This window comes from Cuculus canorus, chromosome 3, assembly GCF_017976375.1.
Source record: "Cuculus canorus isolate bCucCan1 chromosome 3, bCucCan1.pri, whole genome shotgun sequence".
NCBI lineage: Eukaryota > Metazoa > Chordata > Aves > Cuculiformes > Cuculidae > Cuculus > Cuculus canorus.
In genome coordinates this window covers 76209393-76234251 of record NC_071403.1, presented here as the reverse complement: position 1 = coordinate 76234251, position 24859 = coordinate 76209393, and the positions used below count along the sequence as shown (strand labels likewise).

At 51.9% G+C, this 24859-nt stretch overlaps 1 protein-coding gene across 1 annotated transcript; it reads left to right on the top strand.

Moving 5' to 3' along the window:
* The first annotated feature begins 12823 nt into the window (after positions 1-12823).
* Positions 12824-14446, top strand: NKX2-2 (NK2 homeobox 2). The gene is made up of 2 exons (XM_054063208.1): positions 12824-13429; positions 13719-14446. Exons 1-2 carry the CDS (start codon positions 13171-13173, stop codon positions 14276-14278), a joined length of 819 nt encoding a protein of 272 aa, XP_053919183.1. The 5' UTR covers positions 12824-13170; the 3' UTR covers positions 14279-14446.
* Positions 14447-24859: the final 10413 nt, after the last annotated feature.

The window sequence follows — 24859 nt, the reverse complement described above, 5'->3', positions numbered from 1 at the left end:
CCATTCCCGCCCCCCCCAGATCACCTTTCATAGTGCTAGGCTTCAAGGTGCAGAGCTGTAGGGAACAAGGTTTGTCCACCCCTCCATGGGAGCAGCCCCCACAAGAGCTGCACTGTTTCACCAGGGACAGAGCTTGACTTTTCTTATCACTAGATTTGTATCCTGTTTCCATGGAAATGAAAGAAACTGGGCAGTAAGCTCCCTCCCAATCCAACTTCAAACAACCCTAGCAGTATTCTCTGCTACACTATCATTTTGGATGTGTCACGGTTTTCCCAGGGAAGTCCTTGAAGCACATGGCTCTGTTGACCTGCTTCAGCTAGGGTTGCACTGCTGCACACCAGTGTACTGAGCACTGGACGTGCCTGGGAGGGTCAGTAGTTGCTGCTTCCACAGTCACTGAGGCTTTGCATAGGGAAGCTCAAGTAACGTCATTACTGATGAGCAAGTTCAGCTGAAAAGTTATGAAAGCAGATCAAAAATGAGCTAAGCAGCACTTACTTTCAGCTCCTAGATGTCCCAGAGTCGCTCTAGAGCCAGCAAGTCCCATCTTCATCAACGTATTGGAGATGATATTAGGTCAAATCCCCCCGGGCAGTTTTCAGGAAGCCACCAAAATGAGTGATGCCACCCCATCTTTCCAGCCACTCCTGCAATTTCTCCTTTGACGCCAGCCAGCACCACAACCCATGTCAGCAGCAGCCCCACCAACCGCCTCCGTGATCCCTGCTGACAGTGATGCCGCAGCCAAGCTCCCATCCACTTCTACCGCACAGAGGTCCGGGTGTCTGGAGATGGACGAGTGATTGATGGGGCGCCCGCGATACGCCATGATGCGCTCCTTATCTGTGGCTTCCCAGTTGGTTCCCATGTCGCTTGCGGGGTTTACAGCATCAATGTCACTTTCTTTCCCTTGGATTTCTTTTCTTAAACCTGCTTTGGTTCTTTCACACCTATTCGCGCACTCCAGTGAATCTATTTCATCTTTCGGATTAGTAAAATCAAGCAAACTCTTCTGGCAAGACCTATCTTTCCCAGCTGTCCATGGGAAACAGGTGAGTTTGAACAGATGGGTACCTATTTTTCATCCCTTGAGAGCTAAATCTAACTAAAGCTTCTTCCATAGGAATTCTTAGTCAAACATCACAAAGGCAAGTGTCATCCAAAATCTTGGGTGCACACAGAAAGACCCAGGTCAGCTATGGACAAAGACAAGCGTATGAATGGGCTTTGTTAAGAAGGGAGAACAAAATCAGTCTTAGTGGGAACATTATGGGCATCACTGGGAGATCCCTCCCTCTTCTCCTCTTTGGGCTGATGGCTCCTCCTTGCCCTGGATATGGACCTTCACTTGAAAACACTGGGAAATTTCCCTCTCTGTATGAACAGCACTGGCTTTGCCAGGTTGTTGAGATCACCAGGACAAGGCAGCAGCCTCTCCAGGGAATTCTCAGAGCTCATGCAAAACTGCCAACATTATGAGACCTGCCTACTCCCCACCATCCCCCCAGCAAAACATCCTAAGGCCAAGGATTGGTGTCTGAGTACAGACATTGTGACTTGAGGCTGCAGTGTCCTCATCAGTCCTCCCAGCACTAGCCTCTGTACCCCACTGGCTCCTACCAACACTTACTCCCGTTCATTCCATCACAACCCCCAGGAAACAAATAAATAAAATAAGAAAATGAAGAATGGATGCCCACTTCCAGGTCAAACCTGGCCAAAAAGGGCAAGTCACATCTACTTTTCCATAGGCTTCATCTTTCCCTTCCCTCTTCCAGTCATCCAAGGCAGTTGAAAGTGAACCCCTGTCCTGGAGAGCAGGCTTTACTGCTGCCAGATTGTGCTGTGTGCTCAAACCTGCAGAGACAACCCGTGGCCATCTGTTGATCCCAGGTGTGTACACGCTGCGGCTCTGCCAGAAGGGATAGTCTTCTCCGGGCTCCTCAAACACACCAGTCACCCGACTCAGTGTGCATGGGGGTTGTTAAAGTGTTGTGTGGGTGTGCTCTCACATCCACTCTCCCATCTCCTCTGCCACTGTTCCCAGCAGCTTCAGATTCTCTGGGAACTGTGGTTGAAGGCATAGGTGGTAAAAGGCATCTTTTCTATTCATTGTAAAAAAACAGTTTAGAATGAGGGTCAACTCAGTCTAGACTTCATGGGAACTGTTCCTGCTCTTCACCAAAGTCTGACATCTCCTGACTCACGGCATCAAAAGAGCACCCTTCCCGAGCTCTTGTCCTCTCCAGGGGAGAAGGTCCTTTTGGTCATTTTGAATTCCTTCACATTTGTGAAAAGAGTGGGCTTATGTGCATGGAAAAGTAGAAACGTACTCCCTCAGACACAGAAAACTCAGGTTTATTTCACCCTACCAGGTCAACCCTGAGCCTTCCAAGCCAGGCACCAATCCTCAGCAATTCCCTTTGAATTGCAAGAAAAGGTTTGTCCCTAGATTTGGGGACCACTTGGGAATGCTTGATCTTTGCCCCTCAGGCTCCAAATCTAGTCTTAACCGGCATAGATGTCCAAAATCTCCAGGGATTACAGCTTGAAGCTCGTCTGCTGAGAGGAGATCTCGTTGGAGCCCATGGTTGGTTGAATGACACCAATCCATGTGTCTTCAGGCCTCCTTGGTCCTACAGAAGGCTTGGCCTCAGTGCACCATCAGAACAGGCTCTGGACAGGCCAAAGCAGCAGAAGCTGGCTCAGAAACACCTACAGGAGTACAAGCCCATCCCGCAAGTTGTGCCAATGCCATGCCTCAACAGCTTCAACCCAGCCTCCAGACACTGCTTCCAAGGAAGCACCAGGAACGTGTATGTGAAATGCAGGGAGTGAGTTACTAACAGGGCCAAGGTAGCCTGAACTTGCTCAAAATAAGACCCAGCAGCAGCCAAGGGATTTCACCTTACCAACTGAACAGTGATCAGGAGGAAGGTAGGTAGCTCTGTCACACCCTGGCACTGGAAGAGCCTCCTGAGGAGTTGGCTAAGCCTTGAAATGGGAAAACACCCTTTCCCCTCCTCCAGGGTACATGGGGACTGGTAACTCATGGTCCCATCTGGAGCCAGGGGCACAAAGAGGTACCAGTGGACTCTGCACAAGAGAAGTTGAGGCTGTGTTGGTTGATAGATACTTGGAAATAACCATCCTGTAACAACATGGATCCCATCCCAGTCTCTCCAAACTGGAGTCTAGACTGTTTGCCTTGCACAGCCACCTCTCTGCAAGACTCTCTGCAGGCTATTTTAGGAGCAGGATTTTCCACTCTTGCCTCTTCAATACAGTCAGTGCTGGGATAAGGTGCTGGGAGGGAGAGCGAAGGGGATGCATTGGGAAGCAGACATCTGCTGTCCCACAGAGATACCAAAAGAGGAGGAGATGGTGAGGGCACCAGACCACAAGGGAGGGCTGAGCAGCAGCTTATTGCTGCCTCAGTGTTAAATATTCTCTTGGGGATTGGAAGGGATCTAGTAGCTCTTCCTAATGCATCCTCATGTTTTGAGAGTCCAGCCTTCTCTGAAAAAAAAAACATTAAAATTACTAGGAATGTTACAATGATAAGGAAGAGAGAACAAACCTACATAGAAAAGGTGTCCTGACCTCTGCCTGTCCACCTTTTTTTCCTGAAGTAACATTTCCTGATGATCCTACAAACAAACAAATATCCAAAAATCTTCTCCTACCTGTGAAAATATATCCTCCGATAAAACTTCTCAGCCTGTGTTTGCTCACCAATTAAGACTTAATTTCCACAAATGAGCTAAACAAGGCCACGAGGATTTTGTGTGGAAATCTGCATCATCCACTTTATTCTCCTTCCCAGGGCTGGATACTTCGGCTTTCAGCATTTCTAGGGGATGATGGGACACATGCATCACGGGCCAGAAACCCCTCCAAAAAATGGTTTTGCTTTCAATAATGAATACAAAATAGCTTTATTAATAAAATAGTGACTGGATGTTTTACCATACAGTCTGAGAGGCATCTTGTCCTTGTCACGGGGGACATCTGCAGGGCCCAGACCTCTGCAGCCCATCGGATGCAGCTTTGCCTCTGGAACATCATCAGTATAGCAGGGCCTGTGTCACCCAGCATCAGGCTAGGGCTGAATGCCATACCTTGTGGAGGTTTGCTGTCAGTGATTGGACAGAGGGAGCAACTCAGGCTTGAATCAGCATCCTGAAGGTACAGCTCGCTGCTCCTGTAGCTATGGACCACCCTTCTCTCCACATCTCCAATGACATCTCCTCATCCAGCTGCTCCCAGCCTTATTATCCCTCCCTTGCATTCCAGTTTGCTCCTCTTTGACCCTCCTTCACCTGCCTCAAATGCAGCTGTTGCATTCACCTTTCTTCCACACTCATCCTCTTCCTGTGCTCTGCAGATGCTGAGGCAGCAGGAATTGCAGCTGGAGAGGTGGTGGGACTCACTCCTTCAGCCCAGGGCACAGTAGGCTCCACCACAGGGAGATCCACAGTTCTACCCAGCATGGGCAGCCTCAAGTCACATACAGGTTTGTAACCACGTGTATAGAAGTGCAAGCTCAGATCCCTCCGCACAGCTTTACCTGGAGATGTAGTAAGACACATCCCAGACATCCAAGCTGAATTTCTTGTTATGTAAGGTGAAGACTTTGCAGGTATGTGAGTAGAGAGCTAATTATTTACATTTGTATTTTTATGTGGGTAATTGGATTTTTTTCCCTAATTTCACCCCCTCATTCAGTAATCTGGGCACTTTCTTATACAAACAAACAAAAAAAAAGAAAATAAAAGAAAAAAAAAGAAAAAAAAAGCAGCTTGCCAAAGTTATTAATTGCTCAGAACAAGATCTTTATTGATTAGTATAAGGATCAATCACTTTATCTGTGGGCAGCTTTGTTAGAGCTGCCTGTGACCGGGGTAGTTAGCTAAGAGTTATCTGTCCTAGGCCCTGGGGAGTTTCACAGAGCAATCCAAGGTCTCTCTAGTGCTTTTAAAAATACCGCAGGTGGTGGAGAGAATTCGGATCAGGTGAGAAGGGGAAACATCCCTGTGATCTTCCCACTAGCCCCAGCAGTGGTGTCTCTTCAAGAAAACTTTGTTCTTCTTCCCAGAGAGACAGGGTGGAGGGAGCTTTCCCGAAGACATCAGATGGGTACCTCGAGGGTTACACTGTTTGCAGATCCCTGGGATTAAAATGAAGCAGCATAGCCTTCTGCTGAATGGGGCTTGACACTCAAGAGAGCTGCTCTGACTTCTCCTGGGGCCTGGTGGTGTGGATGGCTCCTTAGGGTAGGCAGCAGCTGCAGGGCTCACCTTGCAGTCAAGTTGTGCTTGTGGGGTTCACCCAAGACACAGCCTTTGGAATGGAAGTGAACTACCAGGCTTGGTTGCCCAGAAAGCCCTTCTGGCCATCTATAATCTTTTCATATTTCTGTCTGTGTTCACAGGGGGATCATACCTTTCGCAGGAGCCTCTTGCAACTGTGTCCCTCTTTTCATTCTCAGCTTCAGGACAGTCACACAGAGCCACTCTTTGCCCCACCTCCCCACCCCCAACTCCACGTTTTCTTTGCCTCCCTCTTAAGAAAACACATAATAAATAAAATTTTCATTAAAAAAAAAAAAAAAGAAAGAAAGAAAAGAAAAGAAAGAAAAGAAGACCAAAAAGGGGCGGGGGGGCTGCAGCTGGGGCTGTCTCTAACAACCCAGCTCTAATCTCTCACAAACCCCCACTATCAAAGCTTGGATCAGCATATCTAATGTAAACGAGCTTTCACACATAAATAACGTGCCACATCTGGCTATTCGGGTTTTATAGCGTCTTAGCTACCGAGCGATTTATAGAGGGCGAGCTTGTTAAAGAGCAGCCCCGGCTCGGCCGGGGGAAGCTGCGGGCTGCCCCGAGGTGGAGCAGGGTGGGAGGTGTGAAGAAGCGAAGCGGGAGCGGTGTGCGAGGGAGGATTTGGGCAGCGCCGGGGGTGGAGGGCCGCCGGAGTCCCCGCGCCGGCAGAAAGCGGCTTCTCCGCGTCTTTGGGGAAAGGGGGGCCGGAGGGAGGGCTCTGCCCCCCGGGGGAAGAGGGGGCCGGCTCAGCGGCAGGGCCGAGAGAGGCTTAAAAGAGCCATCCAGGAACCGGCGTGTTTGCGCTTATAACCAATTTATTACCGCTGAACATATGGCCAGTATTTCGCCTGGCGTCACCCGCCGCGGAGGAAAGCAAACAGACCGCGCGATGTAAAGCCGGAGGAAGGAGCGGCCGCCCCTGCACACGGCGGAGACAATGCGAGAGGAGCGGAGCCGCCGCCGCTCTCAGCCCCCTCCCGCCTAGGGACCCCCGGCCCCCAGGTGAGCCATGGGCAGGGGGGCGGCGGGGGAGGAGGGGGAGAAAGGTGGGAGAGAGCCCGAGGAAAGCTGAGGCTGGGGAGCAGCAGGTGGGAAGGGGCTTGAGGAGGGGGTTCCGCGGGGGATACGTGTCGGGCGGCAGCGCAGGTAGAAGTTGATGCTGTGCTGGGCCAGCGGGAGAGGGGGTCGCGCCTCCCTGCCCCGACGGCGGGGTCCGCCGCTCACGCCGCCCGGTATGGTGAGCGCCCGGCCGCCCCCCGGGCGCGGTGGGGCAGGGGTGGGGGGTGGGGGGAAGCGACAGCCCCGCCGGAGCGCTCCGCCCGCCTGGCCCGGGGAGGGGGGAGCCGGGGGCGCTCCTCCCGCTGCCCCGGCGGCGGGACACTTCTCGGCTGCGACGGCAGAGTACGCCAGAGGACCGGGAATGGCCCTGGCCCCTGCCCTCCGCGCCTCTCCCTCCTCCTTGACCGCTCCCCTTCGTTTCCACGGCGCTGCCCACGCCGCGCCTGTGCGCACCCGCTCGGACCCGAGTGCATGGGTCGGGTCCTCCCTCCTCCCTCCTTCCCATTCCTTCTGCCGCCCTCCCTTCCCCATCCTTCTCCCAAAAAAAGAGTCTGACCCTTCCCTGCGCAGCGCGTTCGGCCACCGAAATCTTCCTCATGGATCCCTGGCATCCCAACTCGCGACGTGCACCCACCTGCGTGGGTACCCAGGCTCCCCGCTAAGCCCTCCGTGTAGTGCGCGCGAGTGTGAGAAGTGAATTCAGATAAGAAAGTGCCCTCAGCCCCTAAATCCTCCGCATTCCCATTGCCTTCGGCAAAACGGGTCGGGTTTGTCTTCCCGAGGAGAAACATTTCGGACAAAGCTTAATCTCATTGGGACACGTTTAATCATTAGAGAGACGGGAACGAATACAGCCGGGGGGTTTGCTGGGGTAGGGGCGAAACGTTTGCCCGGCAAATAAAACAGTTCATAATAGACTAGAAGGAAAAGAAAGGCCCCGGGCTGGGCTTACAGCTTTCACCGGAGGGAGATGAATTAAATAAATATCTGGGTCGGGCGGCTGCGGGTTGCGGGGGGCTGCGGGCATTGTGCTCTCTCCCATGGCCTTAACAAACTGCCTTCACCACTATTGGCAATATTTTCAAAGATCTCATTAAAGTGCATTTATCAAAGCCCTAACATGTGCCCTCCGGCTCTGACATAACCCCGTTAGCCCCCAGGGAGGAGGAGAAGGTGGGGGGAAAAATCCCAATTTCTATTACAATTCGCCACCTCGGGAGGTTGGTTGGAGGGCAGGCGAGATCTAGATCTACAAATTTATAATATCGGTGAATTGGAAGGATTTCTCCGTCTTTGAAGCTTCGGGGGGAAGGAGATAGAGTAATCGTGAGAATAGGAAAGCTCATTTAGATTCCTATGTCCTGGAGAAGATTTAATTGTCTGCGAGAGAAAGGCAGGCCAGGGCCGGGATTTTGGGAGGTGGCAGGGGCTTTCTCTTGAGCCTCGATAGGGAAGACTACCTTTCTATGTGTGGGAGAATCTTCCCCCTATTTTTCCTCTTTCTCCCCACCTAGTCCCCCTCCAAAAAAAAAAAAAAAAAAAAAGACCAAACAAAAAAAAAACATCCTTAATGCCTTTGTTAATGCCATTTTTCCAGCCGTGAGCAGAGACAGGAATTTCACCTCGCAGAAACTCCGAGCCACTGCTCGTTACAATTAAGTTCTCGAAAGCGACGGAGGATTCAGAGGGCTCAGGTTCCCCCTATTTTCAGGACATACGATTTCTTTACACTCCTTCCTTCCGTCCCTCCCGCGGCCGGAATGCCGGTGTGCAAAGTCACCCGGTGGCATGGGTTCCCCATCCCGGCTCCCTTTCCCACGGCCTGGCGTGGCCGCGTCCCTCCGAGCCGGAGCCGCGGCCGAGCCCACAGCATCACTGCCGAACTGCCGCTGTAGCGCTGAAAAACGCAGTTTAAAACCCTCTGTGCGGGGCTCTGGAGGGTATATTTAGAAGCGATAGTTTTATTTTTATTTGGGGAGGAGGGGGGATTTGGTTTTTTTGTTTTTATTGGCAACAAAAGAAGTCTTTTTCTTTTTAATAACGCTGCCGTCCTTTCGCCGCCACACTTTAAAACAAAGAGGGTGTTGCTTACAGGGGATGCTCCAGAGGCGAAGCTCCTAATAACAATTATCAGGAGCGATATGGGCTGCGCTTCCCTTTCCCTATTTATTTCAAGTGTAGCTCATTCTAAGAGATAAAATAAACCTGTCCCTCTAACAAAGGCTTTGTGTGGGCTTCGCTAATCCGTACCGAGCGGCAAGATGCAGTCCTTTTTGTTTGTTTATTTGTGGTCTGGAGTGAAGGAAAACAATAGCTCGCACCTTTGGTCTAATCAAACAATAAACTAATCCACTTGACGGCTGTTATCGGAGATGGGATGCGGGGATGGGTTAGAGGTCAGTGCGAGCGAACCGCACAGGGAGGGGAGGAATAGCGGAAGACTCCTGCCAAACAGCCTTTCATTCATTTCTAGATCTATATGTATATGATATCGCTCGACAGAGAAGGGAATGAAGTCAGAGGTGTCAGTGGCTGGAAACTGAGGGAGAGACCCGGCACTTTGCCGGGAGCGGGAGCCCTAAGGCCGCCGGCCAGAGGAGAGATGCGATGAAGCAAGGGAAAGCACTTCTCTGCTTAAAAACACAAGCCATGGGCTGCCTGTATCTTGGCAAAAACCCACGGACTGCTTCCCGGCTCGTACACGCGTGACCAGGGAGTGCTGGCGTCCTGCACATCCCGCTGCCTGTCCGGGCACCACAACCGCGGAGAGCTCCTTAGAAGAGCGCTTTTCCCTCCCTTATACCCACCGAGTGTCACTTTACAACTTGTTTGTTGTTTGTTTTTTATTAATGTCGCTAAAATCAACATCTGCTCCCGTGGGGTGGGGGTGGCGCTCCCCACGCAGCTGAGAGAGGGCGACACACAGACAGAGGAGAGGGAGCAGAGTCGAATAGCGGGTGTTTGAGCTACCTGTGAAAGTAAACAGGTAAACACTCCCCCGCTAGCAGAGGCACTTGTCCTGAAGTGCAGCCACTCAGCCTGTGTACACGCTTCTCGCCTCCTGTGGGCTTGTGCAAATAACCCCGCGGGGGCGAGCCCCGTCGGAGCGGGCTGAGAGGGCCCCCGCCGCAGGCTTCAACACCCCACACCCCCGCCGTGCCACCCCTCGCCCTTAGGGAGCATCCCTAGCACTGGAGCATCCCCTTCAAGCCGGCTTGTCCCACGAGTGGGAAGCGCCGAGCCGCCGCTGAGCTCTCAGCCGGGATGCTGGGGAAGGGGACACAGAGGGCGAAAGGCACGAAGGGATGCGGGAACAACCCCTGCCCGCTCCGGCTCTGTCGCGATAGCCGCCGGGCTGCCTTCGGTTTCCCTCCCCCCCGCCCGCCCGCAGCGCGGCTCCGGGCACAGGTGTCGTGGGGGCTGTGTTCTGGCTTGCCGACCCCTCCTGACGTCAAAGACCTCGAGTGGCTCTTACGTCACCCCCCCGTGACGTCACTGTGTCCCGGGCTCGATGCAGAGGGATAGCGCGTGGTACCCCCCCGGCCTCTGGGATGCGCTGGGGGGGGGACGGCGGCCCCCGGGGCTTCGTATGCCCACAGGGATCCATTGTTCCCTGCGGGTAAATGAGCCACCGGCTCTCCCCTGGGAAAACCTTTCCCCTCCGGGTAGCGCCGGGTCCTGGCCGAATTCCACCCCCCAAGCGTGGGCGGCGGGCGGGGCCGGGATGTGCCAGCCACAGCCCCGTGGGCATCCCCCTCTCCCGCCGCCGTCGGGGCCCACGTCGCGAGGGGTTTTGCAGGACGCTCTGTCCGTGTTGTGGCATTTGAGCCTCTGTTTGCGTTTGTTTAGGGAGTTTTATTATATTTATTGTTATTTAAAGGCTGGCTCTTCATCCCGTCCCGAGGAGCGAAGCTGCCTAAAAGAAACAGACCGCCAGCCCCGCCGGCCCTGGCAGAGATGCTCTGCCCGTTCCTCCCTGGCTTAGCTTCTTTAATTTGGGACTTTGTGTCGTCGTCCTGCCGCTATCGCGATTGTCACTGTTATTAGAGCTATTTTTGCCCCTCGCTTGCCGCGACGGGAAGGAATTAAAAGCCCATCCTGCCCCGTCAGAGGCAAACGTCGCCACCTCCCCCTGCTCCGTGCAGATATAACCGAGGGGGGAATAAATCAACCGATAAACCCGAGATTTGCTAGAAATTAAAACTGTATGTCTGGTGCGTGTCCCAAGCCCCTCCCCGCGGGGAAAAGGGAGCTCCTACCCGAAGGGCTTCCCTCGATATCGGGGAAGGACTCCGAAATGGATGAAGAGATAGCCATTGAGTGTGGTTGAATACCATGACAACTAGGAACAACCTCAGATTTATTCCCAACAGTTAGGACACATTGAAAGAGGGCGTCAATCACGTATTATTTCGCCACTGAAATAAATGCAAAAACTGCGCCGAGACAAAGGGTTCCAACAGAAGCCGGACATTTGTCTACATTGCGGACATTGTTTCCAGCTTAGCCATAGGGTTGTATTTGTGTTTGCGCGGGTCCGACCACCCAGGATGTGCTCAGGGGCTCGCTTAAAAAAAAAAAAAAAAAAAAAAAAAAAAAAAGGAGAGAGGGGGGAAGGCAAAAAAAAAAAAAAATCCCTGGGCATTGTCAGCCACATCACATACTTTATGGGAGGCAAGCTGGGGGCTGGGGGAGAAAAGATGCGGGGAGCGGGGAGGGAGAGGAGGGGAAGGTGCTAGTACATTGATCGGCAAACAGGAGGATGTCTGAGGGACCGTCTTCCTCCTCTTCCCACCGCCAGTAGCCCCATTCTCGCTTCTTCCTCCTGGAAGAAAAACTCGGTTAACTTTTCTTTCCAAGAAATAAAGGTGGTGATGAGAAACCCATTCCCAGTTTGTAGCACCCCCCTCCTCGCCCCGCACACCATCATCCCGAGGCACAAGCCCGTCCCGGGCCGGGGTCCAGCTGTGAGAGGGGGTCGGGTAAGGGGAAGAGAAAAAGGGAAGGGAAAAGGAAGAAGCGAATGGGAAGAAGGGAAAGGGAAGAAGGTCCGGGCCGTGCCTGGGAAAGATGCTCACGGCCAAGAGTCTTTGGCTGGTGCAGGAAAGGGAAGGACGGAGGAAAATTGACATAAAAGTTGGTGGCAGCCAGCTAGAGGGGGAAGAAGGTGTGGAGAGGGGCGGTTTGCAGCCCCACGCTGAGCAGGGGGAGCCTCGGTGGCCGAGCAGCTCCGCTAGGACCCGCGGCCGGGGATGTCGCGGGGCTCCGCGGGGCCGCCGGCGCTGCGTGTGTGACATCTGGAGACACGCCCTTCCAAAACACACTTTTTGGAAAGCAACCCCTTCTTTATCCCACTCATTCCCCAGGTTCTGAACAAAAATAAGGGGGGGGGGGGAGGAAATAATTAATTAAGTCATATTTGAAAGTCCACTGGGCTCCATCCTATTACATTAACCAAACGGTCTGGATTTTATTCCCCTGGAAGAAGGAAGCAAAATCAACGAGACCTCTTCAAATAACTCCCACCCCAACTAATCACGTCCCAGATCTCCCCGGGTCGTGACTGATGATCGCGTTTTGCCAGTTCGGTTAATTTCGGAGCAAACTAGAATCAATTACTTGCTGTTTAATTTCCAGCGTTCATCCCTAAGCCTCAACCAAAATATTGACCTAGGAGGTTTAGATAAGTTGGTCTCTTGCCATCTGAGCCGCCTCTCGTTTCAGTCCCGCGCGGGGCTTTGAGCCCGTCCCAGCGCAAAAAGAAAAACCACCGCTGCCCCCAGGTTTGCGTGGGCGCGCAGGATGCGCGGGAGGGGTGGGAAACCGCGCAAGCAGCCTCCTTCGCTCTTTATCATCCCCCCCCCCCCTCGTTTTTTTTTTTTCCCCTCCCTGCTTTTCAAGGCAATCGGTGGAAAACACACTTTGGAGTGTGCAGAATATCGGGCTGGTGCGAGGCTCTTTGTATGTAAATACTGTGTTTAAAAAAAAAAAAAAAAGAAAATCACACCCTCCCTCTCTCGCTGACACAAACACGCACCCGCGGAAGGGCCCTCCCCACGCTGGTAATTAACTGACACGTTATACCACTCATCACCAATGGTGGAAGCTCGGAGCTCGCCCAAAACCCGCAATTTCACATCTGCAAACACTGTCTTCATCCACTTGACTTCCAAGACCCGCCCACACGTGGCCAACCTTTCTCGGGTTTAATGTATTTTTTTTTTCTCCCTCCTCTCGGCAGGTTCATGTGTGGGGACCAGCCTTATATGGACTGTTCGCTCCAGCAATGGCTCGGTTTTTCCAAGCGGCAAGCGCGGGTTCGGGGTGTTTAAGCAAGATCCAGATGTTTTCTTTTTTTTTTCGTTCCCTTTTTTTTTTCTTTTTTTTTTTTTTCTTTTTTTTTTTTTTGCTTCTCTTTCCCCTTTCCCCCTGGAGTTACAAACTATTTCCGAAGCCAGCTGCTGCTCCTGCTCTCGGAATTCACACCCCCCCCCCCACCTCCCCCGTGGCAGAACAAGCCCATAGAAACCACCACCGCAGAGATCCACCGCTGCGGCCGGGGCTCCGCGTCTTCTTTGGCACAAAACCCTTCGGTTATTTTTCTATAAATCTATATTATCCTGTTTTTTTCCCTCTCCTTCCTCCACTCGTGCCGCCGCCCCGCAGCCTCCTCCCCCGGCGGCGCGCGTGGTGCTGTTGTCGCCGTCCCGCGTGTGCGTGCGACACGGCGGATCGGCGAAGCTGCTTCCTCCAACTTTCCTGCCTAAAATTTGGCCGGAACATGTCTCTGACCAACACAAAGACGGGCTTTTCGGTGAAGGACATTTTGGACCTCCCCGACACCAATGATGAGGACGGCTCCGCCGCGGAGGGAGGCGAGGAAGAGAGCGAGGCGCCGGAGCCTCCCAAGAAAGCGGGAGTTTTGGGACAAACCCCCTTGGACACTGTTCAGACTCTGCCTTTGAAGAACCCTTTCTATGATAATAGCGATAATCCCTACACGCGCTGGCTGGCGAGCGCCGAGGGCATCCAATACTCCCGTGAGTACCGCGCAGCGGGGACGGCGGTGGGGCAGCGCCGAGCCGAGCGCTCCGCGGGGGCTTCCGCGACGGCGTGGCCAGGAGGGTAGGGATGGGCTACCGCTCGCCAGTGCCTCCATCCCGGAGAGCCGGGATGCCCAGACCGGGAAGGATGCGGGGGGCGGCGGGACGGATGCGAGGGCGGCGGGACGGTCGCGGGGAGATGCGGGCAAGGGGGGGTCGCGCAGCACGGAGCCTGCTCCCTCCCCCACCCCCTCTTTTCTTCGCTGACGGGCCGGATTCTCCGCAGTGCACGGGCTGACGGCCGGTGGCGGTGGCCAGGACCCCTCTGCCAAATCGCCGGAGCCGTCGGCCGACGAATCGCCTGACAACGAGAAGGAAGCGGCGGGCGGCGGGGACGCGGGGAAGAAGAGGAAGAGGAGGGTGCTCTTCTCCAAGGCGCAGACCTACGAGCTGGAGCGGCGGTTCCGGCAGCAGCGGTACCTGTCGGCGCCTGAGCGGGAGCACCTGGCCAGCCTGATCCGCCTCACCCCCACCCAGGTGAAGATCTGGTTCCAGAACCACCGCTACAAGATGAAACGAGCCCGAGCCGAGAAAGGTATGGAAGTGACTCCTCTTCCCTCCCCGCGGCGGGTGGCCGTGCCGGTCTTAGTCAGGGACGGCAAGCCCTGCCACACGCTCAAAGCTCAGGACTTGGCAGCCGCGACTTTCCAGACGGGAATCCCCTTCTCCGCCTATAGCGCCCAGTCTCTACAGCATATGCAATACAACGCCCAGTACAGCGCTACCAGCAACCCCCAGTACCCCACAGCACACCATTTGGTACAAGCTCAGCAATGGACTTGGTGAAGGCTGGAGGGGAGCGCGCACACACGCACACGCTACCCACACACACTCAAAAAAAAAGGAGGAAAAACAAAAATAATAAAGAGAGAGAGAAAGAGACGGACTGATGCTCCAAAACAAACAAAAAAAAAAATCAAAACTGCGGGGGAAGGAATGGAGAGGGAAACGCTATTATTATTATTATTATTGCTATTATTATTATTATTATTATGGATTTTTTCCCTCTCCCGTTTCTTTTCCCCTCCATTTTTCTGGGGGGACTTGATTTCATTTCGGGGGGGAGGCGGGGGGAAGGGAGGGGAGGTGTTTTTGTGCGTCATTGTTTACAGAAATTTTTGCGCCATTCAGAGTGGTCTTGTCTACCTACAACTAAAATTAAAACTGGGGGGGGGGGGAATCGTCAGAATTAAACAACAACAACAAAAAAAAATAAAGAATAAAATCCCCCCGGCTGCTCATGTGGTTTTGTGAAGAACCTGCGTGCGCCCGGAGCGCGGCCGCCGTAACCCCGCGCAGGGAACGCGACATGCGGATCTCCAGCGCTCCTTTCCTAGGGTCATTTTCGGGCTCTTGTCAGCTCCGATAGCTATCAGCAGGCGTGTGTTTTTATCTCGTTGTGATCATAGAAGCCAGGGTGTTCGTTTTGGTTTATTTTATTTGGGGTTTGCGCACAACTGGTCCTGAGTAACCACGAGAAGAGGGAAAAGAAACGCGGATTAAACCCTCTCTGCTCACCGTTGCAGGATTTCTTGTGTACAAACTCAGGTTTTATATATATTGATAACCATTTTAGGGGGTTTTTAAAGCTGTGTTTCGAGGACAAAAAAGTAAGAGAAGGAAGCTATAACAAGGACGAACGGGTTTTGTTCCATTTCTCGGTGCGGCCGGCGCCCGTGGCCGCCTCCCCGCATCCTTCGGCGGTGGATGGCGTTTCGGCCCGGCTCAGCCCGGTGTGGGGCCAGCGGAGCCCCTTCCCGGGGGAAGACACGGCCGAGCAGGACACCCTCCCACCCATAACTTATTTTTTTTTTCTCAGGGGGAAAAGCGGCTTTTTTTCAGAGCAGTCGCTTTCAGCCTGGCTCCTCCGCAACACCCAGACCTATCGAAAAACGCCAGGGGGTAGAATTATTTTATGGTTGTGATGGTGCTTTTAGACATCCCAGTGACCCCCACCCTGTAGCTGGGGTCTTCTGGGTGCGGAGTTTTGGATACTAGTATCCTCACGATGCTCCCCTGCCCAGGCCTGGGGACAACTAGCACTGAGGGGAGAGAAGAAACTTCAGGTTCAGCCCTCGGGGATGCGGTGGCTCAGGCAGGTCGGGGGAAAGGGTTAACTTCTCACCCTCCCCCCCAAAAAAAGCAGAAGGCGGAGGGATAAGGGAGAAGAGAGAGGCGACAAGGAGCTGGGGCGGGCTTAGCCGAGCCCGGCCAGGGAGAACTTACGGCTGGCTTCGAGCGGGCGCAGCGCCCAGCTCGGAGAGGATTTGGGCAGAGCTGGGGCAGCTCTGTGCTCCCTCTCCCAACCCTGCGGGTTTTAGGCTGGTAAAGATGCTTAAAGAAAAAAAAAAAGAAAGAAACAACAACCGGGGGCTTCTCCGGTGTGATCATCCCGCCGAGGTTGATCCGAACCAGTTTAGTTCAACTCCCAAAGCAAAGAGATGAACCGCAGCATCCCGGCCCCGAAGCCCGGGGCGCAGCCTCCGAGCTCAGGCTGGTTCTGTTTTGTTGTTTTGTGGTTTGTTTGTTTGTTTGTTTCCCTTTCATCTTTTTTTTATTCCCCCTCAGCCCTCTTTTCTTGTTCCTCCTTCCCCTAGAGGAGGGGATAAAGGATAAGGGCGAGCCACCCGCGGCCGGCGAGCCGCTGGGCTCCGCAGCGGGGACGGCGCCGGGAACCTGCCTGCGCACGGGCGGAGCAGCCGCGGCTGATCCACCGGCCAAAAGCCTGCCGAGCAAGTGGAAAAGCCTGTTTTCCAGCACGGGAAGCCTCAGGCGGGGTTCCCCAGCTGCGGGGATACACGGACATGTGCAGGTTTTCCCCTCTCCAGCCCCAGCGTGCGAGCCAGGAACAGGAGAGAAGGAAAATTGCCACGTTCTTCTTCTTCCTTTTCTTTTTTTTTTTTTTTTCCCTCTCTCTTCCCCCTGGTCTCTGCTAAGTCTATAAAACCAGTTGTGTGGCCCTAACCTCCGTGGCCTTATATCTCCCATGCTGCCGGGCCAGCTCCGGGCAGTCTATCTTTGCACAATATACAGTAGACTTCACAAAACAGCACAATGGGGGAGGCAGGGAGGTGAGCATGTTAGAGGCGTGCATATTAAAGAGACGGAGGCAGAGGCAGCCAGGGCTGGGCCGGGCCGGAGAGGAGAGGAGAAAAAAAAGAGAGACAGTTTGGGGAGGGGGGGGGGGCTCTCCCTGTGCCTCCTTCCCCCCCTCTTCCTTCTTTTTTAGGGCCATTCAATTCATTTATGGGAGGCAGTCCATCTCGGAGTCAGGGAGCAGTGTCCTTTGCGTTTTGTTAGGGCTGTCACTCGTGCTCATTGTTAGGCATGTTCTACATGTTGTATCCCATATGGCCAGCTGGGCCGGGGGACCCCTCACAAAACCCAAATTGTGCCCAGCTTTCAAAACCAGCATTGTTGTCTGTGAAAGGAAGACGAATTAAAAATTCGTGCTATATCTATTCTGGAAAAAAAAAAAAAAAAAAAAAAAAAAGGAGGGGGGGCAAGGAAAAAGAATCCCTCTCTCTTTCTCTCCCTCTTTCTTTGAAGACTAACAGAGGCCCTCCTCTTCTCCTGGATCCCGCTGACAAGTTTCTCTCTCATTTCACAGGAAATTAGACTCCCTTCCCTCAAAAAGAGACCCAGGAGCATCTCCCACGTAAAAGCCAAGGCGATGCTCCCTCCTGTGCCCCCAGCTTAGTAGCGGAGCTCCGCTGTCTGCAGAGCCTCCGCACTGCCCGCACAGCCGCCGCACTGCCCGCACTGAGCGGAGGCTGCGGCGGGCACAGCAGAACAAGGCTGCATTCAGGGCCGGTAATGTTATGCAGGCTGCCTCCCTGCGTAGCCCGGCCGTACCGCGCGGCGGGCTGGCACGTCCTGCTTCTCCCCCGGAGAAACGGCTCTTTCTTGTCGTGGCTTCTCGTTGTGCAAAGCAAGCCGTCAGGGAGGGGGAGAGAGAGGGAAAGGGAAGCCAAAAAAAAAAAAATTAAAAGAAAAAAGAAAAAAAAGGAAAAAAATGGAAAAAAGAGAGAAAAAAGAGAATACAATAAAAAAGAAGTAACGATAAAGAAAGAAAAAGAAAAAAGAAGTAACAAAAAGAAAACAGAAAAAAGAAATAACGAAAAAGAAAAAGACAAAAAAGAAAAAATAATAACGATACAAAAAAAAAAAGAAAAAATAAATAACAAAAAGGAAAAAGAGAAAAGGGGAGGAAAGGGAGGAAAAGGGGGGAAAAAAAGAAAGAAAAAAGGAAAAAAGAGAAAAAGGAAAAAAGAAAAAATAAAGAGTGGGAACCCCCAACTCAGCCATCGTTGACATTTTCAGCCCTCCAGGCTAAAGGGCTGCGCGGGAGCGTTGGTGTGCCCTGCAGTTGTTATGGTGTTGGAGCTGGCCCACAGGGCAGATGAGGCTTCACCTGGGGGGTCTCGCACATCCTCCCCCTCCCCAGACACCCCTCCTACCTGCAGTTTTGGCAGCAGCCCCCCGGGTTGCCCCGCTGCCAGCCCTCCCCACCCCGTGCGCCCAGAGTGGCCCGTCGGATCTGGATTGCGACACGCCCGGCGGATAGCGATTTGGGGCACAACCAGGCCGTTGTTTGGGGCGGGTGAGAAGCTGAGCCCGACCTTCCCCCCCTCTTCGCCCCGCTACTGGGGCGACTCTCCCTTCCGTTCTTTCTTTTCCCCATTTCCCCCCTCTTTTCTCCTTCCTCCACCCTCTTGTAGGCAAGAAACTCTTTAGGCGCCTCAGATAACCTGATAATGAGCTGGAAGCCCCGTTAAGCCCTGGAAATAACTTACTTTCGTCACCTATTGACTGTTTGGCTTAGTTTGGAACCGGTGTGGATTTTTCGGGTCTTTTCAAGAGAGCCGGTCAATGAAAAGCTAATCCAATATTTACAAAGTATAAGGGCAATTCTCGGCGGTGTTTATTAAGGGGCCGGTGGGGAAAGGCTGGGGGGGGAACCCTTGGGGGAGCTCCCGGCTGGAGCAGGGCAATATTTCAGGAAATGTTGCACAGTTGCGGCTTCAGAAACGAGATGCTCCCGGCACCACCTCCCGTTACCCCCGCATCCGCAAATAAACCCCCGCAATCCTCCCTCCTCTCAGCCAAGCGGCCCGCCGCTATCTCCCCGAAAAGGAAACAGTTTAAGGGTTTATTGCTTTCTGCAGCGGGAGGGATTGATTTGATGTAATCCCCTCCCCGCTCGCCACCACCAGCGCTGCCCGCGGCGCGGGGCTGGGTGACCGCGGGGAGGCAGCAGAGCCCCGCGCAGCCCGGCGGAGGATGGGGAGGAGGATCGCTACCCCTCTGCGCCGGGGATGGGGGAACCCAGGGGAGCCGAGGCGGTGGGCACCGGCCCCTGACACCCTCTCCCTCCCCTCGCCGTCGGGGCGGGGCCGCGGTCGGCCGCACGGCGGCGCTGCTGGATAAGGGACGCGCCGTCGGGGCCGCCCCCGCGACCACCCCGCCCCCCCGCCTTCCCGGTCCCGGGGGTCCGCGGCCAGGAGCCTGCTCACAGCGTCCCACCGGGGGAAGGGGGCCCGCACCCGCCCGGTGACACGGCAGCAGCACGGACAGGATCGTAGGATCGATTGGTTGGATAAGACGTTTGAGATCGAGTCCAACCGTACCTGTCCACTACTAAACCTAAGCACCTCACCTACCCATCTTTTAAACACCTCCAGGGATAATGACTTCCCTGGGCAGCCTGTTCCAATGCTTCACCACTCCTTTGGTAAAGAATTTTTTCCTAATATCCAATCTAAACTTCCCCTGGTGAAACTTGAGGCCATTTCCTCTCATCCTATCACTTGTTATCTGGGAGAAAGAGACCAGCACCCACCTTGCTACAACCTCCTTTCAGGGAGTTGTAGACAGTGAAGTGGTCCCCCCTCAGTCTCCTTTTCTCCAGGCTAAACAACCTCAGCCGCTCCTCATAAGACCCATTCTCCAGCCCTTTCACCAGCTTTGTTGTCCTTCTCTGGACACGCTCCAGTGCCTCAATGTCCTTCTTGTAGGGAGGGCCCCAAAACCGAACACAGGATTTTAGGTGCGGCTTCACTAATGCTGAGAACAGGGGAGGGATGCCTTCCCGCTCCTGCTGGCTATACCATTTCTGATACAAGAGAGGATGAAGGGGGGAGCGCTCCAGGGGTTAACAGCAAGGATCCTGCCAGCACCCGGCTTCTTCTCACCGTTGGAGGGAGCATATTCCAGCCTGCACCGGTAGCCACCCCTTTGAAGCACAGCACAGAGCTCGAAGAGTGAAGTCGTGGTGTGAAATAAGAAGGAAGACCCATAGAACTGGAGATTCCTGCCATACACACTGGTAATACTGCTGACCCTTCTGTCCCTAGCAGCCTCAGGGGTCAAAGAGATCACCAAGAGCTGGGAGCCCATCTTTTGCGAAAACACTGTGTCTCCAAGTCTCAGGCAGGGTTTGATACAAAGCTTTCACCTCTATTTCATATAATCGTGAGTAATTACACACCAGAGGAACAAATAAACCAGCGACAGCGAGGGTAACACAGCATTTCAGAGAGCTGGAGGTGGAAGGACAGTGCATGCAGCTTCCTCCCAGCGCTCTGTCTCCTCTCCCCCATATGAAGTCAGGGTGTTGGCAGCCATGGGAACGGCTGCAGCTGCCTTCCTGCTTTGGAATGCACTGGGGGCACATGCAGCTCAAACAGGGAGTGAGGGACCTGAGCATGGCAGAGAGGTGCTCAAAGACTTCCATCTTTTTGAATGATCCCACTCAAAGTGCTTTGGGAAAGTCCAAATAAACAGTAGCCTCCAGCTCCCTTGGCTGTGCCTTTACCATGTCTCCCCCCCGTCACCCGCCCAGCAGGCAGCCCACCACACTCTGCACTAGCCACAGAGATGCTCAGCTGAACTTTTTTCCTCTTCTCTCCTATTTGGCTTGTTGTGTTAGCCAAAAGCCATGTTTTGTGTTAAAAACAAGAGTGCAAACTATGGGCATTTGAAAGCATCAGGTTAAAGCTCATAAAAAGCAAGTTAGGACACTTGTAGTAACAAAAAAAAAAAAAAATCCAATTTGGAAAAGTATTGGCTGTCATTCCCAAGAGCAGTGTTGCATGCTCACCCTCCTCACAGTGAGCTCCCCAGGTTGACCCCATTAGGAAATGCATCAGGAGAAACAGATACAGCCCTTACTTAAGTAAACCGTGAGACTAAAAGCCTGGCACTGCTCACCTCTGTGCTGCCCTGCTGGGACAAGACCAGGGTTGCACTGCTGTTCTCTCTGAGGTGCAGCAAAACCAGCCCTCTCAAAATCAGAGATCTCCATTTCTTCCCCAGGAGGTAAACCATTTCCAGCCTCAGGAAGATGTGTTTCTCTTCACAGGCTTATCCATCCTGTGCTTATTTTTCACTGGGTAAAAATAAGCATCAGTAAATTTTGTATTTAATTCAGTAAACAGCAAGATTTTCATTGAGCAGATTCACCATCCAGCAACGACAAATTTACTGGGCTTTGCAAAACAACTGTTAACTGATTATATTTTTATAGATAATAAACCAGAAATTCTGGCCTTTTTTTTTTTTGTGTATGCATACACAAATACATAAGATTGCCTAGAAACAAACACGATAGTGACTGCTAGCTCAGGATACTGAAATGAAGACCTCACTGGCCAGATGACCCTCAGAGGTGCACTCAGCCACAGTCCATCCCCACACACGGCTGATCCCACCTTGCACAGCCAGGACTATGGCTTTGCAGACAAGCTGGCCCCATGGCCATTCACCTGGGGTGACACTCAAACATTTCTTCACCTGCCCCTCCTGGGTGCTCAGACCTTACCTGAAGGGTGACTTTATCCCATATGCCAACACAAAAGGCTTCAGAGACAGCTTCCTGTACCAGCTCACTGCCTTAGGTTTCTTCAAGTTGCCCACACCAGCTGGCCCAGGGGGTTGGACAGGAGAGACCTGTCCTACTGTTCCACCCTTGGTCCTCCCAGCTAGCAGCCTCCCCTCTTCCCTCCCTTGCTGGCCATACCCATGGCTAGGACCGGTTGGTCCCCCCAAAATATTTGAATGACCATCAGGTTGAGATCCTGGGGTGCTCTAAGTGCAAAGGTCAAGTGTTTAGATGGAAAACAAAGAATTGATCTTGAAAAGTGTCTTGTATCTTGGGTGCAGCATCCTTCCCTCCTGCAGGCTCCCAGGCTGACCACATTACTCCACAACACTCTGCAAGCCTGTCCCATGGATAAAAAAACGAGCATCAACTTGCAGTACCCCCTCGAGGTGCCACAGGATCACACTGGCATGCAAATACAACAACAAACTCTTTAAAAGACATTTTACACATCAGGCAAAAATAATTTTAAACATGAGTTATCTCTATTTTAATGTTTAACATCTTTTATTGTTTTACACATATAAAGTTGGAGGTAAGTGAGGCACATGTAATAGGCCCTGGTTCCACTTACATATTTGGGATTTAACTGCTGGAAATCGTGTCAATGCTATCAACAGAAAACATTCAAAATGTGATGTAAAAATCCAAGAGCCCAGAGAAACTCGCCTTGAATTGTTGCAGGTTCACTTAAACAGAGTCCCTTCATTCTGCATAGAGATCTGCTATATTTCATGGGATTTAGCACCATTTCAGGGAGAAAGATATCCATGAGATAAAAATTGCGAGCAAAGCTGCTCAGAATAAATTGTGTAAAATCATATTATCACCACCACAGCTCAGTTTGGTCAAAGAGGCTGAACTATTTCAACTATTTAAGGAAAGATCATCTGAAAGAAACTAGTCTATGTCTATTCTGTTTATTTTTTTTTTTTTAGTGGAAAGAACACAAAACAAAAGTATGTAAATCTAACTCTCAGGAAAAAAAGCATACAAAGAATTCATACACCTTATCATACCAAACCCCACTCTGAGCACATGGAACATACAGGGGAGGTTTGGAGGACTTAAAGCACAGGATCTTTTTAGCATTTGTTGTATCTGTACTAGTAAAACTAAGGAGTGCTGGTGATCATCCCTTGGAAATGCGTGCTCTACAGCGCCAGTCTGCCAGGGGAGTCCCTGCCTCTTCCTAGGGTTACTGGAGCATCATTTCAGTGCCATTCCTAAGGTGACAGCAGAGGCTGTGTCCCCCAGCCTTCTGCTCTGCAGTCACACTGCTGATGTAAGTATTCACCAAGGCTGATGGAGACACACAAGTTGCACAGGACACCCAGGCACAGGAGAGCTTCTCTCTCCCCCTGACCTTCGGGATGCATTGTACACATCAGGAAAGAGTCTTTTATAGGAAAAGAGTTGATCTCCTGTTGGCCAAGACTTTAAAAAAATATAAAAAAAACACCCTGAAAAACTTCCTCAGTGGTGGATTTTTCCAGGTATTTTCTTATTCAGACATTTTTTCCTCCTCCACTTATGTTCAAGTTGTCCTGCAAAAAACTGAAAGTCACTAACTTCTAAAAAAAGATTAAAATACACATGATTTGTTACCTGAGATTAGACCAAGTAATTAATCTTCAATATGCTTCTGATAAAAATGGCCTTAAATCTCTAATATGCTCTATCCAAGGCTCAACTCAGCCTCCATCCTCTACCACAGCACAGAGAACGACTTGGCAGCATACCTTGCAGGGTAAAAAGAAGCCCTGAGCCTCCTTGGTGCCACTGTGACCTGCCCTGCTCTGGCTCAGCAAGCAAGAGGGGTACAGTGCAGTGTTGCTCCCAGGGAAGCAGTGTCAGACAAGGAAGTTCACATCCTGCAGTGGCCATTGGGTTTGAGTATTCCTCTTCCTCCTCTTCACATTTCTGCTTCCATAATTGTTCCAATGGTTCAGAAAGTCCACAAAGAGGTGCAGTTTTCCTTCCACAACCTAAACACAAGCAGAAATATGCACAGTTTGGAAAATACAGCAGGAATCATTCTGAAATATATGCTTTCAAATGAAGCTACAGCAAAGTAACCCTTGAGTGTTTTATTTCAGGTATATTCACACAAGCCAGCAATAGCCACATGAACCTAGCTAAGAGCATATTGTACTCCCCTGGACAGAACCAGGAGTAAATCTCAGCCCGTGGAGTGATCCTAGAAGACCCATTTATACACAAGAGACTTCAAACCCGATCTTATTTTGCCTGAGAAGTGATACGAGACATTGTCTTTGCTGAGATGTGAGCAGAGCCCAGCATGCACCATGTATATCCACAGATTTTTGGAATTCCCACTCTGCTGCCTCCCAGGTGGAAAGAGATGGAGGCTGTGAGTCAGACCCATCATCTTGACACTCAGGCACCACGATGACAGAAGGACGGCAGGGGAATTACTGGCAATTTTAGAGGTTGCCACAGAGCCCAGATCAAGGGAATATCACACTAGTTCTTCCCTTCTTGCACTTCGCTTACCCTTGCATGCCAGGTAACCACATCTTCAGCATCTTCCAGTAAATGGTTAGCAATGTTAGGGACAAACCCTGGCTCTAAAAATCAGCCCAAGTTTTGCAGATCTCCTTCCTTCAGCCTGTCTCCTGGGTACATGTTACAGCCAGTAGAAAGAGGGAACTGGCTAGCACTGCTGCCTCAGCCTGCATCGCCGTGACCAGACTCACACCACCAGCAGAGGCCCAGAGCTCCTGGAGAGCCAAGCACACCTTCCCAGGTAGGAGGTGGGAAAGGGCATTCTCAAACCTACCAAATGGGGAAAACAGTGCTGTGCATTCATTGCCACTCACTCCACCCTCACAGATCCTTTGCTCCACCGATGCTGCCTTCAGACACTCATCCATCATGACCACCACCAAACTAAATCTGTATGTGCTTATACGTGCAACACGCATGAATATACATGCACATTAAAGAAAGGCAAGAGAATTGGTGCTGGCAGTGCTAGGCATCTGATTAATTTGCTCCTGCCATAAGACCATTTCAGCCAGGATGAAAATACATGAGGTTCGTGCAATTCTTACCACTACTTTCCAAAGACAAAGGCTTTAAAGGTCAAAAGAAAAACTTGCCCATGGCTTACGGGATGCTTTTTTAAGTAATGGATAAACACAGAACTTGCCTTTGATAGTCCCTTTCAGAGTTAGGTAACAGCTGGATGAAAATCCACTATAAAAGATAACTTGATGTTATAATTAGCAATGACTTTGGAAAGCAGCTGTTTGCAGCATTTTTCAGACTGTTTGATTTGTTCCTCTCAAGTGAGGTCACTTAAAATTCCATATTATAGACAAAACAGCAACAGTACCATACATCTTTTTGTATTTTGGGTTCTCTTAATGTGTTTCAGAACTAGGCAAAAATAAAAAAACTCAAAAACCTTGACCCAGAGTCAACAAATAACAAAGAAGCTGATTAGGACAAGGATGGAA